At 51.6% G+C, this 17,008-nt stretch overlaps 1 protein-coding gene across 8 annotated transcripts in view; it reads right to left on the bottom strand.

The window, feature by feature from the left end:
* MIER2 (MIER family member 2) overlaps positions 1-16,605 on the bottom strand; it is a 29,883-nt gene extending 13,278 nt beyond the window's left edge. For 2 of the 8 annotated variants that reach the window (XM_044998930.1, XM_044998932.1), the window contains exons 1-4: positions 4,772-4,794; positions 2,198-2,285; positions 1,539-1,690; positions 581-766 (exon numbers count right to left, since the gene is read on the bottom strand). In XM_044998930.1, the coding sequence (XP_044854865.1) occupies positions 581-766; positions 1,539-1,682 (330 nt within the window). In that variant the 5' untranslated portion in view covers positions 1,683-1,690; positions 2,198-2,285; positions 4,772-4,794. Of the gene's footprint in view, positions 1-580; positions 767-1,538; positions 1,691-2,197; positions 2,286-4,771; positions 4,795-4,895; positions 4,919-5,980; positions 6,277-6,962; positions 7,042-12,162; positions 12,289-13,472; positions 13,694-14,701; positions 14,850-16,470 lie in introns of those variants that run through there. The other 6 variants (XM_044998934.1, XM_044998931.1, XM_044998936.1 and 3 more) reach the window with 6 other exon arrangements.
* Between the last annotated feature and the right edge of the window lie 403 nt (positions 16,606-17,008).

Here is a 17,008-nt window from a genome sequence, read left to right as displayed (position 1 = left end):
AGATGAGGCCTCCTGCGAATACAGGTTTTTCGCCTTCCTCTGCAGCATGGGGCACGGGTCACTTGCTGGAGGATTCTCTGCCGCTTGAGGTCTTCAAACCACAATTTGAGGACTTCAATAACTCAGACACAGGTTAGGGGTTTGTTCCAGGAGTGGGCGGGTGAGATTCTGTGGCCTGCGTTGTGCAGGAGGTCAGACTAGATGATCATAATGGTCCCTTCTGACCTTAAAGTCTATGAGTCTATGAATCTCCCTAGATTCACACCACACGCAGAAGAGGAGGGATCTACATTCCAAATAGGGCTTGTAGTTTGTTCCTCTTTGTAACAATTACTCTTTCTTTAGTCCCCTCTGAATTTCCTGTTTGTGTTAGCACCTCTGCAGCTGACATTCCCTGTTGCACATTGGGATCAGCGGGTTCGCCAATTCCCACCTGCTGGAATTCAAGAGTCTTGAATATACTAGACCCCTGAAGGAGGGACCCAGTAGACCCTTCCTGTTCTAGACCCTACACCAACCTGGGGTGCACTACTTGATCCCCTTGCTAGTAGCTAGCACGTGACCACAAAGTTGCCCTTACCTTATCCAGGGTCATGTCCGGCAGGTTGCGAGGGATGTCATTGCTCTCGCTGTCGTGCTCTGAGATCGGATCAGATGCCTCATAGCCGTAAAGCGCAAGCAGCTCCTCGAATGGCATTTCACTGCTCTGAGCGAGAGGAGGACAAAGCTTCATCAGGAATGGAACAACCACCGAGTACAACACCAGCTGCAGTAAACACAGAGATATGCAGAGGCAGTCAGGGCAGCTCTGCTCCCCTGGGGGCTGGCTCTGATCTGTCTTTGGCGCTGCTCTATGATGCAGGAAACCAAAAGGTATTGACTAACGGGGCTATGACAATCTGTACTTCCCCAAGCTGTGGACAAACCTGGGAAAGGATCCCAAAGCAACAGATTCAAGGGTGGCTTTTTCACACTGGCTTTTCATGCTGGTGAAGAGGTTCCAGTTAACAGCCCTGGAGACTAGATCCCTGTATTTACCCAGAGAACAGGGCAGCACAAAGGTCCCATATGTATACTGACCCTGACCTGAAGGTACAGTCTCTGTCAGAGAAGGGTGCTCACACTCCTTACCCTACTGAATTCTTGGTCTCTTGACTGCCCACAAGGGAGGCAACAGATACACCAGTGTTTTCTGAGAAGCTGACACCCGTCTATCGTGAAGTGGACGGCACAGAAACAACTCATTTCACATGGCCCAGACAGCCAACAGCTTTTCGTTGCCAGGGATGCAGACTGGATTTGAACTGGCAACCCAGACTGTGGAGGGCTCCAGGGCTCATGACTGGTCCCCTGGGCAATCTGATCCCCCCCATCCAAATGACAAAGCAAGGCCTTATGCTTAGGAGACTTAAATATAGTGCACAGCCAGGCGACCTCCCTGAGTGCTGGCCCGGTGGAGACATTTCATCTCAATTCTCTGTCAAGATAGACAAGAAATCCAACAGGTAATTCCCCTTCCCCTCCCTTGCTGCCTTTACCTGAGATGCACTGAAACTCTTCTCCAGCTCGTCTAAAGACTTTTCTTTCTCTTGCGTATCTTCTTCCTCCTCCCTCTCTTCTCGTACACCATAGTTCTGTGACAGGATCTCAGCTAGGGTGAATCGGTGGTCAGATGAGCCCATTGACACAACTGCAGGGATTAGAAAGTTGGCCATTAACCGCGCTTGACCCCAGACCACAGCAACAAAATGTGGAGAGACTCCGGGCTGGTCTACCCCACTGCTTAAGTGGATGTAACTTACATCACTCAGGGGTGTGAAAAAGACACTCCCGAGTGACACAAGTTGCATTGACCTACGCACTGTCCACACCAGCGCTGTGTCAGCGGGAGATGCTCTTCTGCCAACATAGCTTCCACCAGTAATTATGCCGACGGGAGAGCTCCCTCCTGTCGGCATAGCGTGTCTTCACCACACGCGCTACAGTGGCACAGCTGCATTGATGCAGCTGTGCCAATGTAGCGCTGTAATATAGACTTGCCCTCATCGTGTGTGTGTGTGTGCATGCGCACATGCACACGTGTGTGCTTAAGTTCATGTGCATGCCCAGAAGATGTCAGAGGGAAGAGACTAGATGGACGAGAAATGGGAGAGGCGTGGGGAAAAAACAAACATAAGCACACTCAAGCTTTTGGTACCTGCTGCAGTCTGAAGACCAGGCTCTCCAGGACATAGGTTGTGGGCTGGGTACGGAACCACCCTCGGACTCTGCCTGCCGACCGAGGCCTTCAAAAAGAAACAAACACGGATGAGAAAAAGTATCAGGGGGGAGCCGTGTTAGTCTGTATCCACAAAAACAACAAGGAGTCCGGTGGCACCTTAGTCTTTAAGGTGCCACCGGACTCCTTGTAGTTTTTATGGATGAAAAACATCTTCCTAATAATGTGACACATTTCCAGCCCCCAAATGCAATTCACTTAGTTTAAAACACAAGTAAAAAGAGCTTCTGATCAGATGTACTCAAGGAACCACCCCCCCAAGCCTCCCTTGCCCTTTATTTTTCACATTCCCTTCAGAATCCCTAAGTGCATGCCTGGGTGCCTCTTCTTCATCCCATCACTGGTATCTATTCTCTCACCAGTTTATTTGAGAACCAAAGTCCTTAGGATTTATATTGCCATCAGAGGAGATTGTAGCCTGCTACAAACTTTATTCTAAAAGCATATGGCCCTTTTGTTTGAATGTGGCACTTCCTTAAACTCTGAGCAATCCATCAGAGGTAGAATCAGAAATTATCTGACCACCAAGAAGGACATCTGACCACGTGCTTCCCGTCTTCCCCCATTCCAAAGCACTTAAAAGACTCAGAAGGGTCATGAATGGCATTAACAGCTGAGCAGGCAGGGAGGGAATCCAATGGTTGCAAGCAGCAAGGGTAAGATGGATAATGGATAGGGCAGGTGGATGTGAGTGTAGGCATCTGCTTTCCGGCAGTCAGTGTTCAGTCAGAAGTTCAAGCAGCGATATGGGCTGAAGTCCAGGTAACAGTCCAGAACGCCTGTTATTTCTGGATTGCTGTAGATTTGTTAGGTCTAGGAAGGGAGCAAATGAGTAATCAGCTGACTCAATCATGTTGACTAAGAGCATCATAGCTGTGAAACAGAACTGTGGTGTCAATCCCCAAATGGGCATTACTGCATTTTAATTAATACATATCATGGCCCTGATCCTGAGCATTCTCAACATCCATTCAGTCAATGAGAGTTGTGGGCATTCAGTACTTTGCAGGACTGGACTTCAGTAGCTTAGTTTGTTAAGAAAGCAAAGGATCAGTTGAAATCAAAATGGGAGACCCTCCCTCCCCCACTCTAAATGAGACAAAGTACATATTCTCACTCACAAACACCGGCTATCCAGCCAGATATCAGGTTGCTGACTTAGAACTAATGCCTCCAACTCTTAAAAATGTGTAAATCTGGTAGCAGTGCCAGTTATTTTGTAGAAATAATGATGGCGATGATTTTGTACAACTGATGACCTAGGAGGCAGCAGGGTATTGTCATGAGAGAGCCAAGAGCTGAAGCAACCTTGGAACTACTGCTCCTTTGTCTAGTAGGCACAATGCAAGGAGAATGCCTTTAGCCTCAAGTGAAACACGCAATATGTATTGCAATTCACCATCCCCTAGTGTCTGATTATAGAGCAACAAAATCCTCTTGAGACTATCTTGGCTTCTTGCAGAAATAGCCCAGTACCTGTGTGTGCTAAGAAAAAGGAGGAGTTTCTGAAATAATAAAGGAGAAAGGGGTGAAAAGATTTAGGACTGCCTCTGTTCTGAGATTGGGCCTTTCTATGTTTTCTGCACTTGGGAAGATGGCTCCATATCTCAGAAATGGGGGATTGGTGGGGCATGATGAATAACAAGGCTATTTTAAAAGATATCCTTCCCGTAAATAACCTTGGTTGTATGAAGGTGATCAAGGTGTGGTCTACAATCATTCACTCTGTAGCTTTGGACACATAACTCAATGTAGTCTCCCATTTCCTGAAACAATCTACTTACTGACTGTACTACCTCACAGAGGGTTAACAAGGAAATGTGTTCAAAATGTTTCAAAGATGAAAGTTTCTACTAAGTAATATTGTTCAGTTAACAAATGGCGGTTGGAAAAGATGTCAATCAGAACACTGGATAAATGAGGATACATTATATCGAAGACCATTAGGCGAAAAGAGGAGTAACATTAGTAATAGTAAATAAGATACAAATTAATACTTATGAACATCTTCAGGTTAATGAGGATGAAGAAAGATTCAAAGCTGAAGTAGTAACAGGACATTACTGGACACAGAAACTGCCTGTGCTGAAAATGACCATGAAGACAATGGTAATAATGAAAGTAAATCAAATCACAATGGTGTATGTGGATTGAGAAGGGACCAAAGAGATGGCAGGCAGATCCAGTGGCCAGTTCTTACATCCTAACATAGACATGGATGAAGCTGGAGCATACAGATGGCCGATACCATAATTATTTTTTGGATCTGAAAAACCATGTAACGGAAGTCCAGGCAGAGCCAAGCAATGGGTGAAGAAGCAAGATCAGACTCAAACGTGTAGATAGTGACCATGCAGAGGGAAATGTTCTTGGTTGAACTGACTGTTAATGGCATGCAATGTAAAATTATTTCTCTCTAAAGTTAGAGAGAGCTGCCGTCTGATGCTTTAAATCCTACTGTCAGAGAGGGAGTAGAAAAACCAACAGCATTACATGGGTCAGAAAAACTGACGTAGATGGCCCCAAGGTATGAATGGTTACATCTCGGTCAAGAATGGTACTTAGACATGATGACGTAGATGCTTCTGTCATTTGTGATGCTGATAGTTCTGATCACCATCCAAAATTCATGGTGGTCATCTCAGATTATTCCCACAGCGCCCGAGACGATGTAGAAGTTGGCTCTGCTGCCTGCAAAACTGGATGGCCACCTGGATTAGGACTCCTGGCAGCTTCTCTCTACAAAAATCACTGCTTCTTTTGCCTGGAACTGACCCTCCTCGCACAGCATTTATGAACACAGCTGCTGGCTAATCAGTCTTAAAAGACTCTAGCATCCCTTCCCTGATTCCTGAGTCAAGATTCCAGGAACTCCATTAAAGATAAAGCAACAATGATTTTTCAGAAATGCAGGGATTCTTCCACGCAGTAGTGGATTTCATGGCCTGTCAAAGCTGTTCAAGTGCAACGGTGATTGTGTGTATGTCCAGAGCACTAGCACAGAAAACACCTAAGGCAAGAACTATTCTCACAAGAAAGCAAGACAAAGAGAAAGAGGAGGGTTTCCCTTCGGATTTCATTGCTTCAATAACAGTGATGATTTTCCAAGCCAGTTTTGGCCATTCCATGGCCAAGTGAAGTGTATCTCTTAGTGCCGGCCCATTACAGAACTGCTCCTTGTTGCTCCTGTCTTGTGCACATTCCTTGATGTTTTGGGGAAAGAGTGCTGCTGGCTATTTCCCATTGAGCAAAGGTGCATGTCTGAATCTCACTCATTTTGTAACCTCCACACAGTGAGTTTTTCTCTGCAAGTCCATAAAATTAATGATGGAAAAGACGTATTAGGCCATCCGGTCCATCTCCCGCCCAGGTAACCATTGCTGGCATCAGACACAATTTCATTGTGGTGATCCCACACATAGCAAATCTAGTTTGTGGGATGTTAACTGGCCCCAAATTCCCCTCGGGATGCACATCTCATCATAGGGACATCGTCACAGTGCTCCGGGACGTCATCTCCATGCCTCGTGCTGGGGTGAAGTCTCAAAATAATGTTTCAGAACAAACATGGTAATGCAACAGGGATGCTGCATCCATGGGCTATTGTGATTGACAAGATGTAGTAGGGACAGTCTCCCACCAACAGGGACAACTCCCTGACGTGACATGTTGGTGCAACCATTGTCGTGTGACATGAATGACCTCTTGTGATGGAGAGGATGCCTCCATGAGTCGTGCTCAAGAAAAGCTCGCAATGCAACAGGTGGGCCTCTTGATGGCTTCTCAATGCTATTCTCCCAAGTCAGCGTCACAATAAGGATCTTGCAGTGTGACATCCTGATGCCCCATGTAACCGGTCTGATGCAACGGGGATGATGTTTCAAAGTGACATCAAGATAGAACGGGGGATGACATCACAGTGCGATGCCCCAGCGTAAGCGCGGTAACATCTCTGCACGACACAATCACACGCTGCACGAGTGCCAAGTGCCTCCCGTTGAACCATCTGATGCACATGATGACCCCCCACCTCCATCCACCCATGCTGCCCTTCCTAGCCGTTGCCCCCACATTCTTACTCCATCCCCTTTTGCCCCAATGCCCCCGACCCCCAGCCGCCGCCTCCCACCCCTGCCCACAGCTCTTTCTGCCTCCCTCCAACCTCCGCTGCTCCCCATGCCCACAGCTTTTGCTGCGCCTCTCCAGTCCCTGCTGATCTAGCTTCCTCCCAGACCTCCCAGCTATCCCCTCCTGCCCCTACTGGTACCCAGCCCAAGATGCCCTGGCTACCCTCCACCCCTAGCCCCATATGCCCCAGCCCCAGCTCCTACCTCCCCCAGTCTCAGATGCCCCCCAGCCCAGCTACCCCCCACCCATCCCTGCCCCAGATGCCCCAGCCACCCCCAGACCCTGCTGGCCCCCAGCCCAAGATGCCCCAGCTCCCCCTACCCCCAGGCCCTCCTGTCCGGCCTGGGACCTAAGCCACGGAGCAGCCTTCGGGCCTGGGGCTGGGGGGGGGTCCCTATGAGCCCCCCCCCCCGGGTGTGGGGGGGGTCCCGAGTGGCGACCGCCCCTCCCCCACCGGGACCCCGCCCCCCGGCAGGGGGGCCCGGCGGGGGGAGGGGGGAGGTTTGGCCCCAGCTCTGCCCCCCCCCGCGCTCCCCCCTCCCCCCGGCGCACTCACCTCCGCCATGGCCGTGTGTGGAGCGGGGACGGGCGGGGACGGGCGGGGGAGCCCCGGATGCGGGGCCGCCCGCTCATTGGCTGCGGCGCCCAGGAGGGAGGGGGAAGGCGGCGGGGGGGGTGAAGTGATGGGGAGGGGGCACGTGGGGCGGGGGAGTCAAGGGCGGGGGAGGGTCCTGTGCGGGGAGGGGTTAGAGCAGGGGGTAGGGCAAGGGGGGGGCTTAGGGGGAGGGGAGGCTGGGGCGGGGGGGTGAAGTGATGGGGAGGGGTCAGGGAGGGGAGGCTGGAGTGGGGGGTTAGAGGATGGATGGAGAGAGCGGCAAGGGATGAAGTGATGGGGAGGGGTCGGCTGGAGTGGGGGGAGGGGTCAGGGGATGGGAGGATGGAGTTGGGGGTTGGAGGAGTCAGGAAGGGGAGGCTGGAGTGGGGGGTTGGAGGGGTTAGGGGGAGGAAGGCTGGAGTGGGAAGAGGCTGGAGTGGGGGGGTTGGAGGGGTTGGGGGAGGGGAGGCTGGAGTGGGGGGTTGGAGGGGTTAGGGGGAGGAAGGCTGGAGTGGGAAGAGGCTGGAGTGGGGGGGTTGGAGGGGTTGGGGGAGGGGAGGCTGGAGTGGGGGGTTGGAGGGGTTAGGGGGAGGAAGGCTGGAGTGGGAAGAGGCTGGGGTGGGGGGGTCGGAGGGGTGTGGGGAGGGGAGGCTGGAGTGGGGGGTTGGAGTGGTTGGGGGAGGAAGGCTGGAGTGGGAAGAGGCTGGAGTGGGGGGGTCGGAGGGGTCAGGGAAGGGGAGGCTGGAGTGGGGGGGTGGAGGGGTAGGGGGAGGAAGGCTGGAGTGGGAAGAGGCTGGGGTGGGGGGGTCAGAGGGGTAAGGGAAGGGGAGGCTGGAGTGGGGGGTTGGAGGGGTCAGGAAGGGGAGGCTGGAGTGGGGGGGTGGAGGGGTTGGGGGAGGAAGGCTGGAGTGGGAAGAGGCTGGGGTGGGGGGGGTTGGAGGGGTCAGGGAAGGGGAGGCTGGAGTGGGGGGTTGGAGGGGTTAGGGGGAGGAAGGCTGGAGTGGGAAGAGGCTGGAGTGGGGGGGTCGGAGGGGTCAGGGAAGGGGAGGCTGGAGTGGGGGGTTGGAGGGGTTGGGGGAGGAAGGCTGGAGTGGGAAGAGGCTGGGGTGGGGGGGGTCGGAGGGGTCAGGAAGGGGAGGCTGGAGTGGGGGGTTGGAGGGGTAAGGGGGAGGAAGGCTGGAGTGGGAAGAGGCTGGAGTGGGGGGGTCGGAGGGGTCAGGGAAGGGGAGGCTGGAGTGGGGGGTTGGAGGGGTTAGGGGGAGGAAGGCTGGAGTGGGAAGAGGCTGGGGTGGGGGGGGTCCGAGGGGACAGGAAGGGGAGGCTGGAGTGGGGGGTTGGAGGGGTTAGGGGGAGGAAGGCTGGAGTGGGAAGAGGCTGGAGTGGGGGGGTGGGAGGGGTCAGGGAAGGGGAGGCTGGAGTGGGGGGTTGGAGGGGTTAGGGGGAGGAAGGCTGGAGTGGGAAGAGGCTGGAGTGGGGGGGTTGGAGGGGTCAGGGAAGGGGAGGCTGGAGTGGGGGGTTGGAGGGGTTAGGGGGAGGAAGGCTGGAGTGGGAAGAGGCTGGAGTGGGGGGGTCGGAGGGGTCAGGGAAGGGGAGGCTGGAGTGGGGGGTTGGAGGGGTTGGGGGAGGAAGGCTGGAGTGGGAAGAGGCTGGGGTGGGGGGGTTGGAGGGGTCAGGGAAGGGTGGGGGTTAGAGGAGGATAGAGAGAGCAGCAAGGGGTGAAGTGATGTGGTGGGGGCAGGGGGAGGGAGGGGATCAATGGGGCAGGGGCGTCAAGGGAAGGAATAGGTGCTGTGAGGGGATGGAGTTAAAGGAAGGTGTCTGGGACAAAGCGTGGGGGGGTTAGGGACGAGAAGGTTGGAGGGGGCAGGGTGGGGGAATATGGGTTGGGGGATTGCAGGGAGCAGGCTGAGATGAGGGTTGGGGGCAGGAAGGGGAAGGCTGGGGTGGGGAGTTGAGGAGACAGGGAGGGGGAGATTGGATGGGGTTCAAGGAGGGGATCTGAAGTTGGTGGGTTGGAGATGGAGGTTGGCTAACGGGTTGTAGGAGGAAGTGGTGGGGAGGCTGGAATGAATTCGGTTAGAGATGCAGGCATGGGGATGGAAGGGGTTACGATGATCTGAAAAAAAGAGGCCGAGTGTCTCAGGAATAGAGGGACTGGGGCAATGAAGGAAACGGGGGGGGGGGGGGAAGAGAGGTTCAGAGCATGGCTTGGAAGCTAAAGGGACACAAACTCGCACTAGTGATAATAAAGTGGCAGTCTGCAGGCCAGGAAGTGTGTTCGGATAAAGACTGGAGGCCTTTCTGGAGGTTATACTTTAGCCTAGCACAAGTTTTTGGCCTCAATACAGAAGTACCTGGATGAAATGTAATGGCTTGTGTTATCCAAGGAGTCAGACTAGATAATCTATGGTCCCTTCTGTGACTTAGACTCTATGATTAAAAACAACCCAAAAAGACTGAGGTGGATCTGGAGGGCTGGGTGCATAATTGAAGTCTGAAGGGGCAGTTTTCAACGGCAGAAGACTTGGGGGTTGTTTGCAGTCTTGACAAGGGTTCTGTAGATAGTTGACAGGACCATGGGGCAGTTTACTTCATTAGGGAAAGGACAAAACGGGGGTATTTTATCAAAACAGTTAGAGGTAGCAGCAGATTTTTAGATCATGTCCATCCCCTCTCTTACCCTAGCAGCACTGAGATTTAAACAGAAACAGCCTGTGAAAATAAGGTCAGAAAAAATTATCTTCTGAAGTTAGGGCCTAATCCTGGAAAATCCCCAGCGTCTTCCACTTCCAATGACTGCAATGAAAATTGAGCATTCTCAGCACCTTTCCCATGTGTAAGATGTCGTTCTAGTCAGTGGAGTACCCAAATCCAGGCCACTGGGCTGAGGGGAGTTTATTTTGCAGCGGCATCTCTGAAAATGCCACCTTCTTTGAACCAGAGTGGGCTTTACATTTGGAACAATTCACGTTGAGAGAGGAGTCTGGCGCTTTCAGTCTTGTGGAATTGCTCTTCCTAGGGCCACCAGCTGGAGGACAGTGGGAGACCCTGAGCAGAGATCCAAGCTGGATTGTGGCGTTGCTGGGGGCTGGATACGAACGCTCTAATTTTCTGTTACGGGACCATATTCAGCTCTGGTGCAGCTTCGCTGATTCTGGCCCGTGAATCTGAGTGACCTTTGGGCTACCATTTCGATTCAAACTTTGAAATTAATGAGTCCATTTCAAAAGGCCAGGATGAGCCTTAGAGGGCTTTAGAGGTATTAGCTGAGGGGTGTGGGAAATATTTTTATAGGTTGTTTTCTGGTAACGCAATATAGGTAGGCATTGTCCACAGACACAGGGAGACGCAAGGACCAACTGTTCATAATCTTGCATTTTGTGTATATTTGTGAGTGTAAAACTCTACCAGCACCATGGTGAGTGCAGATTTCTGATTTGCTAGCATTTTATACCCACTTTTCACTGGGGTAAAGGGCAGCAGAAGGTGCTACGCAGTGCAGAATCAAACCCCCGTCAGTTCTCTGACCTTACAATCTAAGGCCTTCTGTACATGAGAACATTGTTCCTGTTTAACTTCATCAGTTTTAGAAACAAGTTTAGTTAAATCGGTTTAACTATCTTGCTTGAACACTCTTCTTCCAGATGCCACATACCAAATCTACTGACCAATTCAAGCTACATCATTGCAACACACTCTGAAACTCAGTGTGTCTTTGTTTAGACAAGTGCCAACATTTTCTAAAGCACCTAAGTGACATAGGTGCCTAAGTATCATTGAAAGTCAATGTGACTTAGGCTCCTAAATCACTTAAGCATTTCTGAAAACATTACCCAAGGCTTGAGGAGAACAATAACAACTATCCCTGGCTCTTAGATCTCAAAGGAGTATCATGGCGGTATCATTATCCCCATTCTACAGAGGAGGAAACTGAGGCCCGGGGTGGTGAAGTGATTTGCCCAGGGTAATCCATTAGGCCGGTGGCAGAGTCCTAGTCTCCACGCCAGCCATTAGGCCACATTGCAACAGGTGGGAGAGGAATACTAGCATAGTATGTACAATTTATATTTACACACTCTGTACATTTTTATACATAGAATATATTTTATTCTAAATATAGTCTACTTTAAAGTATTGGGAAAAGGATAATGGTTAATTTAACTAGAAGGAGAGCACAGAAGAGAGGTTAGTTGGGGTGCATATCTGAAGGATATTCCTATCTTAAGGTGACATGCTATTCAATGGTTTCTTGCGGTGGCCGTACTAGGAGTCAGCTGCCAGCTGTTACATAGACCCTTTAAGTTCTTTTTAATATGGTCATGACCTACAGACTTCCATGGCAAAACCATCCAATGCAATCAGTTCCTGTTTAATACCATGCATCTCCAAGGCTTTCTGTAGCCAACGGGCCCTGCAAAGGGACCCCTGAATCACTCTGTCACGGAGTTACCGGGGTGATGCTCTGGAACTACTCCATACGAAGCCAGCCAGGACTCTGGGGGAGCCTCCTCTATCTGAGCAGACTGTTCCAGGGCAAGAAGCTTACGCAGCTTCGACCTTCCTGGGTCTGATCTCGGAACATTCAGCCTCCCCTTCCACACCGTGCGCTGCCCGCAGCGAGTCCACCCAGGCAGGGCTCCTGGAGAAGCCAGAGGGCCCTGCATCCCAACCCCGCAGTCAGATGTGACTCTCAGCCAGTGTAAAATGGAAGGTTTATTAGTCGACAGGAGCACAGCAGAGGACAGAACTTGTTAGCACAGAAATCCATGTCTTCCAGCCAAGTCCATCTTGGGGGGAGGGGAGCCCAGAGCCAGGGTTCTCGCCCTCCTCTGCACCCCAAGCCAGCCGACACTGATTTGCTTCCAGCCGCCTGGCCCCTGCCCTGCCTGTTCTCCTCCGGCCCTTGTCTCGCTTCCCAGAGCAAGAGTCACCTGGTCGCATCCCCCTCCTGGGTCCCAAGTTAAAGGGGTGGCCATAGCATCCATGCAGGGAGTAGCCCCGCCAAAGTCACACACCCTTATTCCCATCCCCTAGACATTGGTGCAATGCACAGGGAAACTGAGGCACACACAGCATTCATGCAAAACAGTAAGACTCACATAGGTTCATGTACAACATAACAATGGAAAATCCCCACTTCGTCACACCCTCTGCGACTTACGATTGCAGCTAGATGGCCAAAGGAGTCTCCTCGCAAGGGGTGTATGAATAAGGAGCCAGCACTGCTGGGGCGTAGTGGACGAGACATCACTCTGCATTCGTCACCAATCTCGCCGTTTTCCGAAGGCTAGGAAAAGGGTTTTGTTCGGGCGAGTCCAGCGTTGCCACACACAATAAGGATTCAGCTCCCAAGATGTACTTACGGAAGCTTTATTAGCATTTAGTTATTACAGAAGGACTTCACGCCAGGCATCCCAGCCATCTGCTCCTTGTTCATTTTCACTCATGAGTTTGAACTCGGGAAGCAAAGCGTTATCAAGTGTTCCTGAAGTGAGGGTGAGCCCTTGAGCCAAGAGCTGGAGCACTTCAGCAGATCTTTATCCCGTGGCAGGGCAGATCTGTCTAGGGCTATTTGAAGGCCTCCACCAGATTACACACACTGTTTATTCAATAAAAAAACGCACCCAATCCCGTTTTGCTTCCAAACCCATTTCTAAAAGAATCGCTGCTTTCTCACACTCTTGACCACGTTGTGTCTATGGGATTTTCACTGCGAAAGCAGAGGACTCTGGATTTTGGAGCCAGACCACAGCGGGGGAAGGTGGGGGGGACCTATTCCATTCTCTGAATTTAGCACCTTTTTCTCTTTGTGCTAGCTGGCATCTGCACGGTGGACTCGGACTGTGTCATCTGCGTCACACAGCACTGCTTCCACTCCTTGACTGATTGACCCCTAAACCTGCAAAGCACATGCAAGCTGGCTGTGCAAGCACACGGAGGGGGGAATACCCGTGCAAATAGACATTCACCTTTTGACATTTTCTCTTTCCAGGAATATTCTTGCAAACTAAATTTTGCTGGCACAAATGTTCGAATAGAAGGGGCTGTAGGTACCACGTGAGCGGATTCACAAGTTGTACTGCAATTAATACTCCTCTGCAGCGTTCACCCAGTTGTACCCGGGAGGTGGGTGCTGCGAGACACGATACTCCTCCTGCCACCCCAGTGACAGCCCTGCCAGTTTTCACCTTGTATTTAATGACTGCAAAGCCAATATCTGGGTTGGCATTCTCAGAATGTCTGTGCTTGGGGAGGGGGCAGTGGGGGACTTCCACCCAACAATTCCCTTCCCCAGCATGCGAGCAACTGCCATCAGTCAGCACATGCAGCAACTCCCAGCCTCCAGCTACCTACCACGGTGGATCCTGAACACACAACACACGGGGCACCACGCCGAGCTGTGCCGCACAACGTTTAATGTGCAAGCCAAGTGCAGGAGAGCCCAAGAACTTACAACCTCTTTTTTCTTACTCTTTGAGGGATACTAAGTTCCTGCAGACGGGCACTCGCCTCTGCGTGCAGGGCAGCACTGGAGATCCGGTACGGGTTGTAGCCCTCAAAGATCTGTTTGCGGACCTTGGGTCGGGCGAGCTCAGAGAGTCTCGCAGACAGGACTGCATTCCTGGTGCCCGCAGACACGGCCCAGCGGACCGGTTTGTCATGGAGATAGGACGGATGTTCTGTTTTCGGCCCTGCGAGAGCAGAGGGGAAAGAGCGCAAATGCTTTGTGTTTTAATCTGAGGCTCAACGCTGGGAAATTTCTTGAGGTTTTTGTATTCCGCTGGAATATATACTTTTAGTTAAGCTGATCCTAAGTGTCTCTAGCCCCTTCCTTGTGAGGATCTCAAGGCATTTTACAAACATTCATTCGTTAAGCTTCACAGCACCCCAGTGAGGCAGGTGTGTTACCCTTATTTTGTGGATGGAGGAATGGAGGCACTGAAGGGCCCAAGGCCACGCATTAACTCAGCTGCAGCGCTTGATTCTAGAACCTAGATCTTCTGTCCCCTTCAGTTCTGTGCTCTAACCACGAGACGGTGCTCCTCACAACAGGAATAACACTCCGCACCGATATAGTGCATTCGTTCTACAGACGCTGACTAATCCAGCCTGAACGCGAGATGCGACATTTTAAAATAGGAAGGGATCGCTCAGTGGGGGAGGGATCACTCAGTGGTTTGAGCATTGGCCTACTAAACCCACGGTTGTGAGCTCAATCCTTGTGGGGGCCATTTAGGGAATCTGGGGCAAAAATCTGCCTGGGGATTGGTCCTGCTTTGAGCAGGGGGTTGGACTAGATACCTCCTGAGGTCCCTTCCAACCCTGAGATTCTATGAAAACCATTTGCTGTCAAGAGACACTGGCTAAGACCTGAGGGTGACGTGGGGAGGAGCTCTGCCATCTCCTGAGCAGAAGGGACTGGCTCTGATTTGGCTTCTGGGTTTGATCATTGGCAGCTTGTGACACAGGCAGCACCTCCTCTGCCTCTCTGATTGAGGAGGGAAGGGATTCAGAGGAAGGCAGGAGAAGCTACACAGCCTTGGGAGGACACACAATGAGCTTTGTTTGGAAAGTTGGTTTCCCCAAGACCCAGATATTTCTCTAAAAGATTGATTTCTTTTGCTGCACAGCCCGAGCAGAAACGACCTGGAGGCGAAAGGCCTGTGACTGTCAACAAGGAGGGGAGGACGGTCTCTTACGGGCTAAGTATTCAGTCCTGGTGAATTGTGTGACGCTTCGTGGAGGCGCGGATGGGGCGTCCAGCTTGGCTGAGAAGTCCCGTTTCTTTGGTTTAGCCAGATGGGTAGTTCGTTCCCGGGCAGCAGCAGTCCTGGCTCCTTTGCTCACCTGAAACCACAATGTTTAGACTTAGGATCGGGTCAGGTTTGAATTCCTCCAGCTCCCCCGGCTGTCAATATTTTAAAGAAATGAAACTGTTCAGTCTTGCGTAGCATGACCTCGAACTTCCCTGATGGTGCACGGGGTGGCCATTTGGAATTGTATATCCTCAGCAGGGTCAGATCTCCAGGCTGAAACAACACTCAGCGCTCATCACTAGTGGTACAGGAAACTTTAACCAAGCAGTATAAGGTCTATGACATACCCGTGGACAGTTCTGACTCCATCCAGCAGAAGGCAGTGCTGTGTACGTACACACACACACACACACACACACACACACACGATTAGATCACCATACCCGGGCAGCTAGGAGACTCTATACCGAGCCAATGACTCACTGTGTGACAACAGGTAAGCAACTCAACTCAGACGGGAAACTGGGTAAAGGGAAAAATAAAGACAAAGAGAAGCAACTTCTTGCAAAAACCAGGTGTTGCTTTAGCACCGAGTTTTCCAGAAGCAAGAAAAAAAATGGAACATAAACACGGGCTGCAAGTTTCCAAGATTATAGTTACTTTGGGCAAACAGCAGCAGACGTCACATTAATGTAGCAGCTACCCCATGCATGTAACATGTGAAACTTTGCTATGCACGGATATGCTGACATGCCGCCTGCCATGTGTCCCTCTTCATGCCCCTTTCTTCCCTCCCCCCCCCCCCGCCCCCACCTCCCAAGATACCCCATACTTTCAAATCTGGTGCAAGTCAGCTGCAAAGGGGCTTGCTCAGAGACTTTCAGACATTACATGGAGATTATGTTTGCTTGGGGTTTATTTGTCAGCAAAGCATCACGCGTATCTGGGGCCCTGTAGAACTAATGACTGGTGGGCTGTGCTGTACGTCGCTCTTAACTGCTAATATGCTGTTCGTTATTAGGCCCTATGGCCCAATTCTCTTCCTACAGGATATGAAGGGCCTGATTCTTCCTTGCCTTGCATCTACCAGTGCAGAGCGAGTGCGAATCGCTACACCTAGCAGAGCAGAGCCCTGGTCCATCATTAGGGCTTCTAGATGCTACAGGAATACAAATACTACATCAGAAAGGGGACATGGCCTGGTCTTGGGAGTGGGAGTCAGGAGATCTGGGTTCTCTTCCTGGTTTTGCTACAGACCCACAGGGACAGCTTGGACAAATGGCTTCGCCATTCTTTGCCTCAGTTTCCCCTTCCACCCCATTGTCTGAAAGCTCTTCCAGGCAGGGACCTTCTTTCACCATGTGTCTGTGCAGCTCCTAGTGCAGTCTCAGCTGGGGGTCTCCCGGTGCTACAGTAATAGAAGTAGTTGGTGACACTAATAGTTTTACATCCACTTTGCACTGGTGCAAATGAATGTGCAAGGCAGAGACCAGCAGTGGATCAGGGCCATCATCAGTGGGAGTTACTCCTACCCTGCGGCGGGAGAATTGGAGACCGTAGAGGCTGATGGTCGAAAATGTTATGGCTGATGCAGGCAAACGGGGTAAAAACCCAACACACACGTACACAAATACCCTTGTTGTCAATAAGGAGTCACTGTCAAACACAAAGACAGGGAGGTGACAGACTCACGGCACCACTGATGTACGTACTCTGGTGTAGACAGGACGATCAGCTTCCCAGGCACTGTTGACGAGTTTCGGCTGCGCCAGCTCCTTCACCCTGGGGGAAGCCAGAGCATGTTTGGAGGCAGCACTCACTGGCCATATTGGGAAGGACCTGTGTTCAGCAGAAGAGGGAAGGGGGGTGATTTGGTTAGGATCCATGAAGCAACACCACCCTGCATGTACGCACCACCTTCAAACTGCCGAGATCCCACAGTGCTTAGCAAACAAGACAGGGCACCTTTCACCCAGCTGCTGGAATGCAGCCACCTCTGGCCTGGAGTGAGGTAGCAATTTAACAGCACACAGCAACACTATACATGTCTCTAGGGCTGGAAGGGAAGAAGGATACTGTATCGGATTGAAGCAACAGGAGGAATCTAGGTCAATATCAGGCAAGAACTCTGAGGATCTAACACTCATCTCTTGTGAAACACCCTCCCCTCCCCCTGAAGCTTTAGTGTTCCAAGCCGCACGTCTGTTCTTCATGTGTAGTACCTCCAGCAGTGCAATACCCACTCCATGA

Source organism: Mauremys mutica, chromosome 24 (genome assembly GCF_020497125.1).
Source record: "Mauremys mutica isolate MM-2020 ecotype Southern chromosome 24, ASM2049712v1, whole genome shotgun sequence".
Lineage (NCBI taxonomy): Eukaryota > Metazoa > Chordata > Testudines > Geoemydidae > Mauremys > Mauremys mutica.
This window is presented reverse-complemented; position numbering and strand designations above follow the sequence as displayed.